The sequence below is a fragment of the Phalacrocorax aristotelis genome, chromosome 2 (genome assembly GCF_949628215.1).
Source record: "Phalacrocorax aristotelis chromosome 2, bGulAri2.1, whole genome shotgun sequence".
Classification (NCBI taxonomy): Eukaryota; Metazoa; Chordata; class Aves; order Suliformes; family Phalacrocoracidae; genus Phalacrocorax; species Phalacrocorax aristotelis.
In genome coordinates, this window is record NC_134277.1 from 131,996,716 (window position 1) to 132,015,256 (window position 18,541).

Here is an 18,541-nt window from a genome sequence, read left to right on the forward strand (position 1 = left end):
GCCAGTTGATCTGTCAGTCTGGACCACTAATGCCATTTCTGTAGGTTGCCTATGCCTTCACAAAATTATAATAATATTGTAATAATGGTTATTCTTCTGCATCCATTAACAGACACATACAATTTTAGATGTCTCTTCTATGGTACCTCTCTAAACTCTGCCCCAGGCTGTCTGACACCAAATGTTACGGCTTGTTTCACACACTCAGAATTCCCTCTTCCAAACCTTGAGCAAATGTAGTAGACCCAATCTTGACTTCTCTAATCAGTAAGAAAAACATTTTTACCCCAGGGTCTATAAATGTATACCTCTTTTTCCGAGCTACACATAATTGTGAGGAATAAAACATGTTTTCATTCTGTTTTACCTAAAATATACGAAGCATATTGTAGCAGACCTTCCCCTGTGCTACAACTAACGATATTAACCCAACTTGACGTAAAACATCATACACACATACTTCCCCATTACACATCATCATGGGCAGTTTTGATGGTTTTGTCGCACAGAACAATTTTCCATCATCTTTGATTACTTATGAATAGACAATATAGACCCAGAGATACCATTTGCAACACTGTATTCTGTAATTCCTTTCTGATTGTTACAAAAACCCTGCGAAGTAATTGCTGTATTTTCTTACTACAGCAATAGCCTCAAATGACAAATTTTGGGAAAACTAGCTGCCCCAGAAATCTCAAAATCAAGTCTATCTCTAGGTAAATCTGACTGGCAAGTGTGTGGGTAGAGCTCTTGCTGTTCACAAAGGCGTTGGAAATTTCATCAGACTTTTTCCCTACTTCACTGAAAGGGTATGCAAAAATGAGTAAATGCACAATATCAAAGTAATGATATCTCGTGTCACAATGTAAATCCCATAGATGAGATGGGTCTAGATAGCTGCTATAGTCAAATGTCCCTGCAAATAGGTAGGTACAAATATTTTCTATTTAGATTGTGGTAAATAGATTAATGGCTTCCCCCCAAATCTAATGCTTAATTCCAAATTAAGACCTTAAATCCTCAGGCCAGTGTTATTTCAACTCCTGTATACCAAAATAAAAGTATAAGATACAGGTAGTTTGAATATGTTGGTCTCAGCTATGATTTTCTTACTTTTGCATAAATACAGCTAGACAGCATAAATACAGCAGTATTTGTTTCCATACAGGTGTTAGTGAAAAGTTTCCTATATAGTCTACTTGCTCTGTTTCACTTTCCTGTCTTTAATTTATTGTTATGAAATATCATAAGGAGAAACTGTGGAAGTAGCTTTCCCTTTTGCAATACTAAATGTGATACAGTGTTCAAGGAAAAAGTTTAGTCTTTAAGAGCAAAATGGTGACCCATGGCTGAGAACGATATTTGTTGGCTAGCACAGCCCTTGTGGGGTTTTTAATCTCCATTGTGAAGTATGTGAGCGATATGAAAAAAACCTTCCAGTAATATTTTAAACATACTTATTGCATAAACCAAGAAAACTGAAAGAGATCAAATCTCAAGAACAAAGCAAGTCTCTCTTGCAAGAAACACTGTTTAATAAATTACAAATACAGCATCATATGAAACAGAACAATAAATTCAGTTTGTTGACTGCATTTCTAAACAAAAATTTGCACAAAATCCAGGGTAAATTTCAACACTGGCCAACAGCAGGTGACTAGGTGAGAGAGCGTAGAGGACAGACATATACATAGTGCTAATTCATCCACGTTCTCCAGTGATTCTTTGTGTCAAGAAGTTCTTGAATTTAATTTGGTATCTGTGTAAAACCAGTCTTTGAGTTTGTCTAAGCAGTGCTTGAACTGGCATAAACTTTTTGCATCCACAGCATCCTGCAGCAAGGAGCTGCACATCTTACCTACATGCAACATAAAGAAATACTTCCTTTTGTTTGCTCTGAACCTACTTCAATGAATTTGAGTATTGGAAGGGAGAGTGAATTTTTGCTCACTCATCTACTTTTATTATTTTTTATTATTTTAATTATTATTACTCCTACATACTACGGCTCACATGAAAAATCAGCAACTCACTATTAGTACCTGGGATAATCTACTCATGTATGGATTGAAAGATCATGCCAGAAGGAACCCAGTATTATGTTGTTATTCTGATGAAAACCATTTTATTCTGTAAAGCAAAAGTTAGAATTCTACGAGTGGAGAAAAAAAACTTTGAAAATTCTTTTGAGCTGAAACAAAATTTCCAATGAAACCTGAAGCAAAGCACACATTAAAAATTTGAAATGTTATACTGAGATTCATAGTTTTGTTTAATAATTTTCTGATTATGTCACTAGCAAAAATAGAGCCTTCTGTTCACAAGAAAGTAACATTAATTTGTATGCCTGCTTTATGGAGACAGAGGCTACCAACCTCTGTGCAATCAAAAGGTTTTGTCATGACTGAGGTACAAGAAATTTTTCAAATCCGCAAAAGAAAGAAGAAACACTGAGCATCGAAAAATCTCAGGTTCTCCTGCAAGAATCCCTGGATGTTCTGGATTGCATGGCAAAAAAACTTGCATATTTAACTAGAAACTGCGGGAAACCATAAAAGGATTATTTTATATTTGGATAAGGAATTAAACATATTTTAAGTGAAATTATCTGAGCTTTCTGACTCTGCAAAAGTCTACTAAAAATGTCACAAGAGCACATAATTACTTTTTCTCTTTTCACATGTTTCTTACCAGATTCTTCTGTTTCACTTACTGGCCCAAATTCATAGGAACCACCTATGTCTGTCAAATTATTCTGGTGCCTCTGCAAAGTCTGAAGGCCGCCCTCTGCTTGTTCTGGCATAGTTCAGAACCGCACAGATGACATGGGTTTTTAAAATATAGATGATGTCTAGGGATATCAACATCCAGTAAGAACAGCTGCAATTCAGCAGCTGGAGCCCATCCTGCTAAAGGGGTACAGTAGCCTAAGGTGATGGCTCTGCACTGCCCCCCACCATCCCTCATATGCAGAGTTCCAGTTGTGGTAGACAACCACAAGCTTAACTTGACCAGATGTGGCAAAACATCCTACAGAAATCTCACTAACTGTAATTAAAATTTGGTTAGTTTGCTCCTTTGTTCTGTGGATTTACCTAACTGTGAATTTCCTTCTCTCTAATTTGCCTTTCACTTGTCCCCACTCCAGCAGAATGCCCTTCCTCCATGCTGACCCCTCTTTCCTTTGCCCTCAGCCTTGCTTTATCTTCTGAGCATATGGCGTATGAGCTCAACTGAGGCTTTGCAAAAAGCTTCAGCAAGAAGAGAGCACAAAGAATTTACACCATCTGAGGGGAAATGGCAGGCACAGCATTGGATTCACTGACAGGTCCTCACTTCCCTTCTACCAGGGTTGAAGGTTTGTGATGCAGCGAGAAGTTCTCACCTAATTTTAACTAGGAACATAACAATAGTATGTCAGCCACCTTAAACTGCTCATACCAGTGGAGAGGCTTTGGCACCTCGGGATTAAGACTGTAGTTAAACTGACCTATAAATAGAGGTACTCATCTCTCTCCACTCAGTACAGAAGGAGCCTAAATGGGCTTGATCCTGACTTAAATGCATAAAGACAAGTGAAAAAAGATAAATGGAGAAATCTTGGTCTAGCCCTATACCTTCTGCCAACTGTGACCCTGTTGGCGAAGGGGAATAGAGTGGCGCACAGCAGGTACCTTCCTAAATGTATCCCTGCCTGTGGGATAACCCCATAGCTACACTAAGACTTTTCATTTGAAAACCATTTGAAGGAACTTTTTCAGAATTGTTAAATCAGTAAAATAATAAGCCCGCCCAGCAGTGCCGGACGAGGTGTGCACGTGACCAAGGAACATGTCTAAGGGAGCAATGATAAGGCACCTATGGGTACACAGCTTTCAATACTTGAAAGCATAACCTAGAAGAGGGCTTAGGTGCAGGACCCATCCATAAGAAAGCCCACCAACTTCTTTCAAATTTTTAGACAAAGCTTTCTTAACAAGACTCTCTCCCTATATGTGTTTACTGTTGCTTTTAGGAAGTATCAACTACTTTAAAAAAATATATGCAAAGATTTTGTAAAAGATCAAGACCCAGATGATACAATGATTCAATCTGAGTATCTTGGTAAAAGCTAAAACTTGATCACATTTGTTTTTTGGGGTAAGAGGAACTTCCTGCTTCCAACTTAAAAAGAAAAGCAAAAAAACCCACATGAAAACAAAAAAGAATTAAAAACAAAGTGAAAAGCAGAGTAATTATGCAGGCTTCAATACACATCCATATATTCTAAAAGCTGCAGACTCCGATATGCATTCATATTTTTAGAAAGATTCCGTCCTCAAATACATTGCACACACACATGGTCTCATGTATATAAACACACCAGCTGTATTTTTTTCCCTACGTACTTTCAGCAAATGTATCAAGAGACAACACTACATAAATTTTCTTCAGGTACACGCTCATGCAGAAAAGCAGGAGAGTCCCGGCAAATGTATTAAACCTCACATTGCACATGCAAGATCAGTCTCATCATGTAAACTAAAAAGTTTTCATCAAGAAAACTAAAAACAATCTACCCTGAAAAAACTCCAAAACAAAACCTCCTGACAACATCACCAAATCATAGCTCCTTCTTACTACATTACTGAGAAACGCATCTGCAGCCTTGTACTTCCTCTCTGACAGATTTCAGACTTCTGCCATCTACTAACTACTGACATGTTTGAACTGTTAAAAAATGCAAATTTTTTTTTTTAATAATGGGAAAAGTATTTTTCACCTCTCATTTCCAAAAACAGCTGGAGCAGTTTGGCATAAATATTCAAAAAATATCTCAACTAGAAACGGACTGCCAAATTCTAGCAAGAAAGGTAAAACAACTGGGAAGAAGGACAAGTCACTGAAAATCTTTTCTTAAAATGGAAACACTTGTACAATTTTAACTCCCCATTACAAGCATTATGATGTCCTCCGAAAGTGAAAAACACAAAAGCTCTCTTTCAAGTGGACAGTCGGGATATGGTCTGAAGGCCTCTCGATTTCAGTCTTTCTTAGGAAAAATCAGAGGAGTTTATCTTAATGAAGACAGAGCTTAAAAGCATCAGGTTCCGGTTTAGTGTAAAGACCTTCCCATATCCTGCAATTTTTAACACAATCATTTTACAAATAAATACAAACAACCTGCATTTTGTACAAGCTTTAAACTTTTACTGATCCCAGTTTTTCTTTAGTCTATTTTCTGTTAGAATCTGTGCAAGATGTGCTACAGGCTCAGGATTAAGAAATAATAATAATAAAAAATATCAACGACTACACACACACACACACACAAAATCCAATTCAACCCCCTTTCAACTTACAAAAACGTGCTTCATAGGGACCATAAAATCCATGTAATTACCTGCTGCAGGATCTGTAACCGCTTGACTGGTGATGCCAGATGGTGGTTCTTGAAGCTGGTATGTTGCATTTGTGGAGGGTGTCGTTGGGCTGGTGTTGCTGTTTGTCATGTAATGTGAAGGATACGGTGAGCTATTATAATACTGTGCATATTGGCCCTGGCCAAAACTAGGATAAGAGGGATATTCCTGAAAGACAAAAAAGCAACTGAATAGTCCATCAAAGTTTTGCTACTTTTCAGTATAAATTCCAAAATATAACTACAAACACATGTCAGACTTTCAGCACGTATGCTGCCTGGATTGGATGCTGTAGGACTTAAAGCTGTGAGGCAGTAAAACAAAATCTAAATTACACATAATTTAGTATGTCTTCTCATACAAATAGTTTATTAGGCACACTACTGAAGATGTGTGGATAAGAACATCAAACCCAGACAATTAGTTCTATTACTGGAAGGTGATGAATTGAAGAAAAACATTTCTAAACATTAGTTTAACTTGAAATGATGCTAATTTTATTCAAAAAGCTATTTATGGGTTACGTGTTTTCAGTGGATAATTCTGCCAAAGTTTCCTTGACTCATATCTACAAATTTACCTGCTGTGAACTATTAAATCCAGTAGAATTTGTGAGTGAATTATTTCCTGCATATATTCCTGATGATGTTGTAAAACTGCTGCCTGAAATGAAATGAAAAATTATGTGAATTACTAAAACTGCGTATCAGAAAATAACTTCCATCATGCGATTATATCATGAGGATGTGGCATATTTGTAATATTTCCCATATGTTGACCGATTTGGTTGTCATCAGCTCTATAACATGTTAATATAGGGAAAGTGATAATTCATTGTTCCTACACCCTGTGTTTCATTATTGCAATAAAAAGAAAACCTGGAAATTTAGACAGGAATTTGGAGGCACCTTGGGTCTGACTGAATATTAGGCTATCTCACCCTTCCAAATAATCCCCAGCTCTGTGGAAGTAATGAAGGTCTCTTTACTTTCAATTTTTGTTGAACGATAACTGCGAGCCTTGTCCCGAGAGACGCGATCTCCCCGCACTGAAGTCCACTGGCTCCATATCTCCTAACCCCTTTGAAAACCAGGTCCTCTCCCCTCCCTGAGCCTCAGTGCCTGAAGGAACAGCAAAAGCCGTAGCAAAAGCTCAGCAAAAGCTGAGCTGCTCTGAACAGCTCAGCGTGACTGCAAAGCCATTAGGATTTGCTAATTGATCATAGACAGCCTTGGGCCGCAAACCTTTCTCTTTTTCGGTAGAGTCTACTGGGCATGACACAAAGGAAGAAAAGTACCTCTCTGAGAACGGAGACCCAAGATTGAATTTAGCCCAGAGACTGAATTACCGCCTTCATGTCCCTCCTCCCCTCATGAACCACAAAAAATAGACAGATGGGGCTCTTGTTTAATACCTAACCTGAGAAGCTGTTCCACTAAAAGGGCAGCAACCCCCTTTCAGCTGTTTTGCCCTCACTGGTTATAACCCAGGAGTGACACAGCCACCAGCTGAGACATATGGATGCACAGGGTGAAGCTACGTAAGCCAACAGAAAGTCTGTAATGAGGCAACCTATTGAACTCATCCAGCGGGAGAGCCTCAGCCAGCGAGGAGCTCACATTAAAGCACGCGGGTTGTTTGCAGCCTCCCTCACCACTGAAACCTTCCTTAGAGCAGCGATAAACCAAGACCTTGGTAGCAAAAGCTTGCAGGTGAGCAAAGGAGGCAAAGAGGGATGGAAATCAACAGGAAGCCAGGAGCACACATGCACCAAACCTCTGATGTACCCAACACAACTCAATTAACCAAACCCTATGCGGGGGTTACTCACTGGGAAAAGCAACTTTTCTTGCAACTCCGAAGAGTGAGGAATGCAGGCTGGGCTGCATGCTTAGTACAAGCCCTAAAGGGCATTTGTGAGCTATTTACTTTTTAAAACAACAAAAAACCAACCCCAAACCAGCAATAGGTATCCTAGCTATAAAAAGTCAGAAGGAAAAACATTTAAATGCTTTGATTGCAGAAGTTACTAAAAATGCCCACAAATTAAGCCTCAGTGTAGATGTGAAGTATGTCCAACAGCAGTGGGAGGAAGAGATGAAGCTTAAACTTAACGTGTGATAATGACTGTAAACACTTCTCTTGTATTTGTTATTAGTACAAAAGCTCTGTGGTTGTTGATAGGTGCTACTAATCCTCGGAACTAAAATCAGATTACTTCAGCAGAAGAGTTGACATCCAAGTTTAGCAGATAGTACAGATAAACAGTACTAATGAGAAAAACATGTTGTTTTAAATTTAATTTAAAATTGGAAAACAGATGTTATTTTTTATTATAACAAACCCCAGAGGCAAAATACAGCTGAAAAATATTTTAAATTGCAAAACTTTGAAATGCTATTTTATTTCTAAGAGTGCTTTGCCTAGAAGAATGTAAGTCACTGTGTCTCTTTTTATTTCTGTAGTTATTTCTGAGTGATGCAGTAATGCATTCAAACACAAGTTTTATAGGTGCACAGTTTGAACCATTCTGAAAGGATAGAAAAGGCTTCTCATAGTTATAAGAAGGAAAAAAAAGAAAGAAAAACAACCCCAAACTTTTTTTGATGAATACATTATCTTTCCACAGAAAGTTTGGCAAATAATTTGCAAGAGCAAATGAGAAAAGTAATTACATGCCAGCCAGCACCCCTCCCTCTCAGACAAAGACACACACATACTAACACGCAAATCTCTCTCTTTCATCTCATGGTCAGCACTGGCTCCTATGGAGGAGGGGTAGGGGTCTCCTAGACCGTAACAAACATGAAGCAGGTTTCTCAGAAACGGCTCTGTGGGCCACCCAGAACTACTTGCCTAAAGTTGTTTTTAAAACACTCCAATTTTGCCATTTGTTTTTTAAATAATCGGCTGCAGCACGGCAGAGAGCTGCTGTTCCCGCCTTAGCTGAGCAAACATAAAAATAGGGATCTTTACAAAATGCACGAGATTTACTGCCCCAAGTTCACCCGCTATGTAGCTTTAAAATGTGATAAAAGCTGTAAATTGCAGGTCAAAGGTCTATTTTGCAAAGAGCACGGGCCCACATTAAAGCTGGGAATCCCAGTCAGCGTCGGAAGACGGCCGGACCCTGCTGGGACCAGGGCGCGGGCTCCAGGTGCGGGGCTTGCCCCCATGCCGCCGCGAGGCGTAGGACGTGGTCCTCCCCTGTGTATTTGCCACAGAAGTCCATTTGCTTTCCTAGCTCAGTCTCCTTGCCATGGGCTATGTCTATCATCAGGGTACAATGTATGTGGCAGAAGTTTAGTGCAGCTCTCCTGGGAAAGCCTAAGACAGCCAGATGGGCTATTTAAACTCAAGGTTTCTTCCGTTTGCTTACAGTGTTTAAAAATCCTTGGCAAACTCCCCCTTGTTGTCCTAGTAACTGCTTAGCCATCCAGCACAATATTTTTATACTGTATAATAATAACCAAATACCTTAACGTTTACTTTTTTGTGGACGAATTCCCAAACCAATTGGTTAGTATACTCTCAAACATCACAGTCTCGGTAACTAAAACAACGCTTGTGCTCATCACAGGTCTAGTACCCTTCCAGCGGTAGGATGCTCGGTTGCAGGGTAAAAGCCATGCTTTTATCACAATCAAAGGGTATTCAAGAAGATGTTTCCCCCAGCCCTTCTCCACTTCATTTATCCTCACTGAGCACTTCTTATAACTCTGCCAATATAGGAACAACGGCCCATTCCCACAGCCATTAGTCATGTAAGTGGTCTTTCAACGTCTATGAAGCAACTTATATGAAAAACATTAAAGTAAGAGTGGGGAGGAGTGGGGAGAGGGACAGCAGAACCACCTAGGTCCTCTTCCCAGCCCCTCCCCTCCGCACTCCCCCCCTCGTCAACACCCCCCCTTTACAGGGAAGATAAATTTGTAACAAACAAAAATCCAATTACCAGAATAACCTTAGCAAGGAGTCACAGGCCACGATTTTCCTCATCATCTTCAAAAGTTGGCAGGCTTTCCCTCCTCTATTGTTCTGTGACTAATCAAGCTGTAATTTTAGCGGTGTCAGGAAAAGCACTGGGTTTAATTGGCTGCACACACATCACAAGGCAGAGCCTTTACGTTGCAGGGAGACATTCACCCCAGGGAAAGGAACCAGAATAACTCCAAAGCTTTTGAGCGCAAGGTAACCCCAATCAGGGAGCACGAACATGGCAACTGCAAGGCCGCTAGGAAATCCCCTTTACTGCAGGCAAGAATGCCAGAAGGGCCATGAGAACCCTGCTGTGTAAGGCTTGGTTGTGAAGTAGGTTGTGGGATCCATTATCTCCATTTAGCAGCTCAGCAGCCGCACACTGGAGATGAAGAACGGCTATTGCAGGCTATGAAAAGGCTGAGGCTTGAGCCTGCCCATATACTGGTAGAGGAGAAAGGGAGAATAAACTCATTTCCCCCTCTGGAGGTTTCTGCACAAACAACTGAACAGCAGCAGCACTACCCCTGTCTTATGTCATGAGAATCAATTTTTTTCCTTAAATAATAGTTGAAACTATGAATAGGTTGTGCATCCAAAATTAAATGAGGAAAGGGAAACAAATGTTCCTGTTTACTTTTAACATCTGTTCAATCAAAAGGAAGAATTAAGTCAATTTAAACTTGTTTCAAATTCAAAAGTTAGCCTAATGAAATCATTAAAAAGACATATATTCTCATTTATAGTATAGACTGTCAATATTTAACTGCAAGAAAGACCTGTTTAGCAATGTGATTCTTTTGTACTTAGTTTCTAAAAACTCCACTATTTTCATTTGAAATAGTCTCCTTATTTCCTCTTGTGGTCTGTAAGGTTTCTGTAGGACACCAGTCCTTCCCTCATCCACATGCCATGCCGCTCATGAGCACAACAGAAATGACATACACACCATGGGGACCCCAGATTCTTCCACTCTGACCTGTGGCTCTTCCACCCAAGCCAGACTGTCAGTGACCTGCTATTGTTCATAGGCAGGCAGCTCTCAGCCCAAGCATGGCACAGCTGGAGCAGAACCCAGGCTCAGACCCCCTCCTCCCTCAGCCCTGCAGACAATACTATCATGAAATCAATGCCTCTGACCCTCCTCTTGTTAGGGCTTCACAACTGGGTCATCTTTAAAACATCTTTTCAGCAGAATATTTTTAGATCCTTGCCTTTCAATGTGTACAGCTGAAATGCTTTCCAAGATCCTACTGTTCCATCTCTTGAGAGCCATCACCCTTTCACAACCTTGACAATTCTCATCTTATACACATTTTGCATATTGCAGAAAACAAAGCAATACCCTTTATGATAGACCTCTATGTAGCCCATTGACCGAGTCCCAGCTTTGCTCTACTAATGCCAGAATTCACTCTTACTCTTAACATTTTCCAACAAGCACTCTCACATTATCCCATGCTGTTCCCCTTTTCCTCCCTCCATCGAATGAGTTTCCAGTAGACATCTGCAAAAATACTTCATTGTCCTCCCTAAAATCCCTTTTTATTGACATCCCCCTGCTCTGTATCTTTAAAAAAAACCCACCTTTAGAGCTGTCAGATAACCAATATGGGGTGATGACTATTTATTATGCCTAAACTCTGTCAGCTTTATTGTTATATTAGGCCCTAATAAGCCTGTGGGTTTTATTCTACCCTCCAACTTCAATGGGGACTATACTTTCATTTGGCTGTATGAGTTAGCACAACAGGATCCCAATACATGACTGTGGCATGAAGGCACTACTGCAATAGAAATTATAGGTAACACAGACATGATTTATCAATAACTATTTCCTAGCGACCATGAATTATCAGTTCCTTAAAAGCTGGAATGTCGATCCAGGAGTTCCTCGCAGCTGCTGCTGGCAAGCATTTTGAGCTCTCTCCTACAGAGAGGTAGGGTTTTTTTCAGAGGGGGGTATGTGTCTGTGGCTTTTTTTCAGCGTGGCTATCTGCAGAAAGCAAAACCAACAGCTTGGTTATGGTTATATTTACTCCGATGAGTAGACAATCACCACTATTCAGCATATAGATGAACGTTTGCGTACTACTCTCATACTATTTTCCTCTTACTTGTCAGAGCACACTACAAGTAAGCAACACTTCAGATGTCAGATGGATGCTTCTGCCGTACAGAGCTACCCAACACATAGTTCAAAAAAGGATTTAAAAACAAATAAAACAAACGACAAAAACCCCCAAACCAAACCGAAAACATGTCTCTTGTGTCTGAGCAAAGGACTGGATCAATAAACCCCAAAGCCAAGGAGCAAAAGCAAAACCTCAATCACTTGGTCTCTAAAAGCACGTCTGCCTCAAGCCATTTCATGGAGCATTTACATGATGGCACGGAGTTTAAATGGAGCACAATAATAATAGAGAGGTGCTAATTTTTTTTTAAAAAGTGGTCCAATGCTGTGAGTGATCACTTATTTCAACAATTCTAAAATCTGAAACACACTTGATTTTAACTGTCAAAATCAGGGGCGAAAAGTCCCGCAGCAGACAACCAAAATTATTTGTAGTAAACAAAGATTCCTTACATATCCCTTAAAGTGGTGAAAATCCAGAACCACACATACCCAGTGACTTCCTGATACAGAAGGGGAGAAAGGAATTGGGAGAACAAGGTGGAAAAATATTAAGTAAATTAACAGGCAAGTAAGGCTACAAAGTATAATTGATAATAATAGCCCGCACATACAAAGACTTACAGCTTTTAAATAGACTTCAAAGAAACAGACTTCAATCATTACTTAGCTACCTCCACAGCTGCACTAGGTATTTTTATCTTCTTCTCCCTCCCGCACACTCTCAGGTGTCAAATTATATTTGGCACTTCCTAAATTCATAATCCTGACACGTTTTCCAGGACTCGCTTTGGCACATTCGTATTTGTTAAACTATTGCTATTCAGAGATACATTTTTACTGTAATAACACTACAACACTTCGCTATTTAAAAATTAATGAAGTCACTAAGCGAGGGATCTTCCAAACTGCTGAGAGCTGGCCCGTCACTGCTCTCAGCAAAGGCAATCATCATGTCAGCTCCAACTGCAATAACATCAGAGGTAAGTGCTCAAACAATCATTCATTTTTTATCCTAGGAATGTAAAGAAATAAGGGTGGGGGGGAACCCATAGCATTAACTCTATATAATTAATGGTAAAATCTGTTTATACAGACCTTGCATCTGGTAGCTATAGGGAGCCTGTCCAGGTTGAGGTGTGCTAAAGCTGGCACCGTAGCTTAGAAATCCTGTCTGTCCAGGTGACTGTGACTGTGCCAATCCACCTTCTGTCTTGATGCCTGCCCACAATGCACCTAAATCAGTTAGTGACAGCAAATCTATTTGTTCATATTCAAACAGGGATGGAAAATAAAATCACTTAATTAACAGCATGTTTAACATACTCCTACTATTGCATGCACGAGAGAACAAATATTGATAGCATGCACAAATGAACAGGGTAAGGGTAGTCTAAAAGCACACATAAAACTGAAGTTCACCAGGGAGAGGTTAAATTCAAAACTGTGTTTCCAAGAGCTGCAAAAGAAATTTATATATGAACAGGAAGTTGCATTATTCCTTTTTTCCCTTCCTGCCAGAGGCTAACTTTTCCATATATTCATGACATTTCACAGAGGTAGATTAGCAACTTTATACGATTTTAATGAAGCATAGCATAGCCAAGCTCTCCTGCCATCCACCCATTAATGACATAACTGAGACTTACATTGTATAATATTCCTACATGAAAATTACATGGCTCCAAGTGCAATGGCTTTCTAAGGAATTAGAAGTGGATAAAGAGAACGAGCAGCATTAAGAGTAATGATGATTTTCAAAGCTAATTAAACACTATAGGAGGCATTCAGTCTTTTAACAAATAAACACCTAATAGACAGGAACTATTCCTGAAGCAATCTCCCAAACTGGGAAGAACATAGCAGAGAGTCATTACTCTGCACTGACAGGGAAATCCATTACACATCACATTACCCTCTCATTTCCAAATTTAGTAATAAAAGAATCCAAAGTCCAATTAAATGAACGACTTGCCTCCCAACTTCAGTGATTCTTCCCCCAATTTGTAAGGCAACAAGCAAGTAAACAACAGCAAGTGAAACACTGAGGAAACATACACAATTCAGCCTCTGTCTCTTAGTTTTAATTATAAGGTTGTCCCAACATGAACTACCATTTAAAAATAATTATAGCCAAAGCAATGGAAAAGTAATACAATACTCTTAGGTTTCACTGGGGCATTCAGTGATACCTCATTGTTCAGAAACCACCGTTATTTGAACAGAATTAACTAAGTGTGAATTAGTAACATTCCTTTGAAAATGACTGTTAATCTCAGTCCATTTCCTGGTTGGACTTTTTTTAAAAAAAACAATATTCAACAGCCTTTGAAGGTAAGAGAGGGCTGAGAAGTTACTGTGTTTGCAAAACTTCAATATCTCCCTATATAAAAATGGCAGCGTATTTTCTTCTGCCATTTAAGTCATTATTTTTCAACTGCTGTCATTAATTACCCTTAATTCCTTCTGCCAGACCTGCTAACTGCCAGACTAACCCTATTTGCTTGTTTTTCCCTGATGCTTACTTGCTTCTTCTGTTTCATGTTACAATTAAACAATCACAATGATGAATCTGACACCTCGTTTCTAAGGGGAAACTCCTGCTATGGGTGTTTTGGTATCAGTGATCCCTATTTGTTGCCTCTTTAAGGACTTCTGAAATGCTGATTAAATATTGCTTAGAGAAAGTTTAACTAAATCAAGCATTACATTTCTAATCCAGCTTTAACGGCCTGGTTCAACTCTCCATCTCAGGCGAAGTGGGAGGAGACGATCAAAGGCAGCAGCAGGAGGATGCCACTCGAGTGAAGACAACTTGGCACTGACGTGCCCTTTTGCAAACCTCTGTGCTATGAAGAGCCTTTCATCTCCTAGGATGTACTCTTCCCATCTGCTCTCACCCAGAAGGCCTTCACTCATTAAACCTTGATGCTCCCTTCTCCTTCTCCCAAATCTAATGTATGCAAGGAAGCGGGAAGGGACAGTGAGAAAACATAACGGGACTGCCAGGAGCTGGAAGGATAAGAAGCTGGTGAGCGAAGCCTTTGCTAGATGCTGGTACTGGAGCAGGCAGGAGGAGGGAGCCTCAGGAAATTCTCCAGCCTCCTCAGGGGCTTTGCAGATGAACCAGCGCCAGGAGCCCCGGGAGGCAGCTGTCGGTGGCATTCCCCTCCACCCCCCTTCCTGCCTGCACGGCTGCACCACGGTGGAGGTGGGGGAGTGGAAAATTAAGAGGTTAGAGGTGCATTCGAGGCAACACCTTCCCAAAGTCTGCCCAGGAGAGAAAACTTGAGGGGAGGTTGATATGGGAAATAATGAATACTTTTTCTGCCAGTAAGCCCAAGCCCCAGAGTAAAGAAACAAAAAGAAAGACTCCAACTCAGATTTTTCCTTTCACGTATGTCATAAGCCTCCCCTTTTTATACCTGCTGGAAGCTCTCTGCCTGGACAAGGAAACAGCAAGGCAGACAGTACATGGGGTCTAAGCTCGAGACCCAAGAGGAGAATTTTGGCTCTAAACCAGGTGCCCCAGTGTTCCCTAGGTAATTTATTTTAATAGCATGGATTATACGATGTGCCTCAAATATGCAAAAATATATATGGTATTGGGTCCCAAAACTTTTTAATAGTTATTTGCTTTTAAATATTACTTCTATAAAGTACATCAGCACGGAGCACCTTAGCCCCAGTCACGAGGCACTGTCTGAAAAGAACACAACACATTAAAATCCACTTGGCTCAGGAGCTGGGGGTTTCAGTGGTCAAAAGCAGCTCTGCAATGTAAAATGTTAAGCAAAATTATCCAAAGTCCTAGGCACAAGGGATCGACTGGGCAAAAAAACAAAACAAAACAAAAGAGCAGGCAGGCATGTTAACCCCCAGCAAGCAGTTGCCAAGTAAAGCAACTCTCAATTATAGCTCCGACGACAGCGAGACAGCTAAACTCAGTAGTGAAATCAAGGCCTTGCTGAAGCCAGTGGGAGTTTGATAGTTGACTTCAGTGAGGTCAGGATTTCATCCAGAGGAACCAAGCAAAAAACAAAAAAGTCACTGTTTGGGCTGTCCAAGCCACCACAGCTGGCCAAGTATGAACACGAGGTGTCCGCAGGAGAAAAAGGTCAAGAAAAGCATGATGGGGAAAGGGGTCGTCTGTTATCACACCACCTGATCAAGCAGACAAGCTCTCATCAGCAACATGAGCTTGTGGTGGTGGTGGGAAAAATCCCCATAGTCTTGAAAATGTAGTTTAAATATCCTTAAAGTATTTTGTTTGTGTAAGTTTAAAATATGTGGATTCAAACTGACACTGAAACATCTAATTCATGTTTATAATCATATTTTTGGCAGTAAGTAATCAAGGCTGTAGCCACAGGAAGAATGCTTCCTTGGATCATAATTATTGATGATACATTAATGAAACACATTTTTTATAAGTAAGGGGAAACAATAACCTATTTCTTGTGCCTACTGTTACAATAATCTGCTGTAGGATATACTTGAGACCGAGTGGATTTCAGCTTGCACATTTCAGGATGAAAAATTGACCAGTTTTGCATTTAAAAGTTTTAATGTCTTTAAGGGGCATGGCTTGTACTGTCAGTCCTGTCCTTCTGGTATAAAACTTACATTACCTGAATGTGTCTTTGCAAAATATATAGCTAAAAGCATGTGAATTTTATATTTTTAATATATTCCCCCAGAGGAATAAAAGACCTTTTTTCTAATAATGCATCCTTGCTGCTGAACTGCTACGTGGTCTGCCAGCAGACAGTCTGGCAGCAAAATGGTCTCACCCACAGCAGCTTGTTTTTAAATTAAATTTTTTTGGAAATATTTGCTACTTAATACTATCTCCTTCATCAGGCAGACAGAGCTTTAGTAGCAATTTACCTCAATTTTCACCTCCAGGGAGTTTTAAAACATTGAAAGTGAGTTGGTTTTTTTTTTTGTGGAGGTCTTTTTCTTTCACCTGCTGAAAATCAGCATGGCTTCACTAATTCATCTGGGCTCCAGTAATCTGGATCAGCTGAAAATCAGACCTTTACGTACCGACGTACCCTACTGCATTGCTGGAGAGCAGAGGTCCTCGGCAAGTCACCAGGAGCTGTGCCTGTGTAATGGAAGTCCCTAGATCTCTTTTCCCCCTTCAGTGTGGGGTTTTTTATATCATCAATAAAACCCTAATGAATCCCTCTCCTTGATCCCAAAGCAGAAGCACCCTTTTGAGTAGCTTCTTGGCTCTTTAATACATAAATTAAGCATCATGCACTCCAGTGGTGAAATTACCAGTCTTCCACAAGAAATGCTCAAGAGCACAGCTCTTCCACTAAGCACGGATGCAAGGGTCATGTAATCTTGTTCTAAAAACTATTTGCCTCTGGAACAAAATAACATGGACACGGTTTCTTACCATATGAAGGGATTCCATAAGGTTGGCCGGGCTGCGGGTAGGTGGCATAAGCTGTAGCTTGTTGCATCCCTGTTGTAAACTGTGTCTGCCCATACGCAGCCATCGTTTGTGAAGAAGGGGTAGGAAGAATATGTGGGTATGGTCTGCTATTGATTACAAAGGACAGAAAATAGGACAGACGCTGCATTAGACAGACATGCGTGTACTTATTTTTAGCCTTATTATAATCCTGCTACTTCATTAATATATAATCATAGGCTGTGCTAGACAACAGAAACTAAGACAATGACAAAACAACAATAAGAAATCAACAATAAAAGAATAAGCAAAATAAGAATTTTCCAAGTATTTGAAAAATATATTCTTAGCATTAAAAAAAATATATTTCCCCTAGAAGCTGCTGTGGTTTAAATTATGACTTAACAGATGGACCCAATTATTATTTTAAATGAGGTAAAAATCTGCCTATTTCAGTTATTATTATTACTGCTACTACTACTGTTATTATTTTTAAAAGATATCATACTTGGAAGGGTAAATCTGTGGTGGGGAGAACTGATGTGTTTGTCTTGGGCTGAAACCACTGCTTCCAATTGCTGCACCAAGGAGAAAAGAAAGCACACAGAAGTGTAAATACACACACCAAAGATAAATATTATTTTTCCTAATAGAATTTCAGAGTATTAACAAGATTTTAATTAAATTCAAATATCATTGATACTTTAGATAGAAAATATTTAATCAGGAACTATACAAGAATGCTTAAACATTAAAATCTTGATTACAAATTTCAAATACTAAATTGCCCCTTTGTACAACTCCTGAGCAATAGTTTATTCTTTGCTCACACACAGACAACATTTTCAATGCAAACTATGTATTTCCTAATGGAAACATTTCCCTTCATATTTTCAAAGGATTATTGATATCTCAAGTGCAATATTTTATTAACTTTTAGAATTTTTAAGACCTACATTTTATGAAGGAGCTTTATGCATGCCTTGATTGAAAACATATGGCCAGCTTCAGAGCACGTGCCTCTTTTTTTTAAAATAATTCCATAATGCATATGATGTATTACCGTATTACACTTCCTTCTTTTTTTCCCCATCTTATCTGCTTGCTAAAATGCTTTCAGACCCTCAAAACACTCAGCAGTGCATAAAGATATGACGACTAATATGCAAATTTTCTTAGTGAAACACCTAAGCCTAGAAGGCTAAATAGTGAGCTTCTCCCCCACTGCTGACACAGAGCTTTACGCCAACGCATCCCAATTTCTTTCGGTATTTTTGGGTGCTGCTGAGAGCGTGGCGGATGTGCCGGCGTGCTCTGCTCGGGGCGTTATTTTTGGGAGCCCTTCCCTCTCTGGTTACCGTTTGGGTGCCATTTCTTCTCTGGGTCCCAGGGTGGGTTTTGAAGGCTTTGCCAGGAAGGGGTCAGCAGCAGGTTATGAGACTACTGTAAAACCAGACAGCCGGAGAAACAACAGGCCCTATTGCTAAGTACTTGGAAATAAACAAGGCACGGATAATTACCCTTCACCAGCTACCCCTTTCCTGGCCAACTACAGGGAAAATCCATCATCTTTACACTCCGGGAGCGCTCGCGAAG

At 39.9% G+C, this 18,541-nt stretch overlaps 1 protein-coding gene across 11 annotated transcripts in view; it reads right to left on the reverse strand.

Annotated features, from left to right (window-relative positions):
* EYA1 (EYA transcriptional coactivator and phosphatase 1) overlaps positions 1-18,541 on the reverse strand; it is an 83,796-nt gene that overhangs the window by 49,885 nt on the left and 15,370 nt on the right. For 5 of the 11 annotated variants that reach the window (XM_075085221.1, XM_075085230.1, XM_075085231.1 and 2 more), the window contains 5 exons: positions 17,454-17,523; positions 16,928-17,073; positions 12,616-12,753; positions 5,986-6,068; positions 5,387-5,573 (listed from right to left, as the gene is read on the reverse strand). In XM_075085221.1, coding sequence (XP_074941322.1) covers positions 5,387-5,573; positions 5,986-6,068; positions 12,616-12,753; positions 16,928-17,073; positions 17,454-17,523 — 624 coding nt within the window. The remainder of the gene's footprint in view (positions 1-5,386; positions 5,574-5,985; positions 6,069-12,615; positions 12,754-16,927; positions 17,074-17,453; positions 17,524-18,541) is intronic. The other 6 variants (XM_075085232.1, XM_075085223.1, XM_075085227.1 and 3 more) reach the window with 2 other exon arrangements.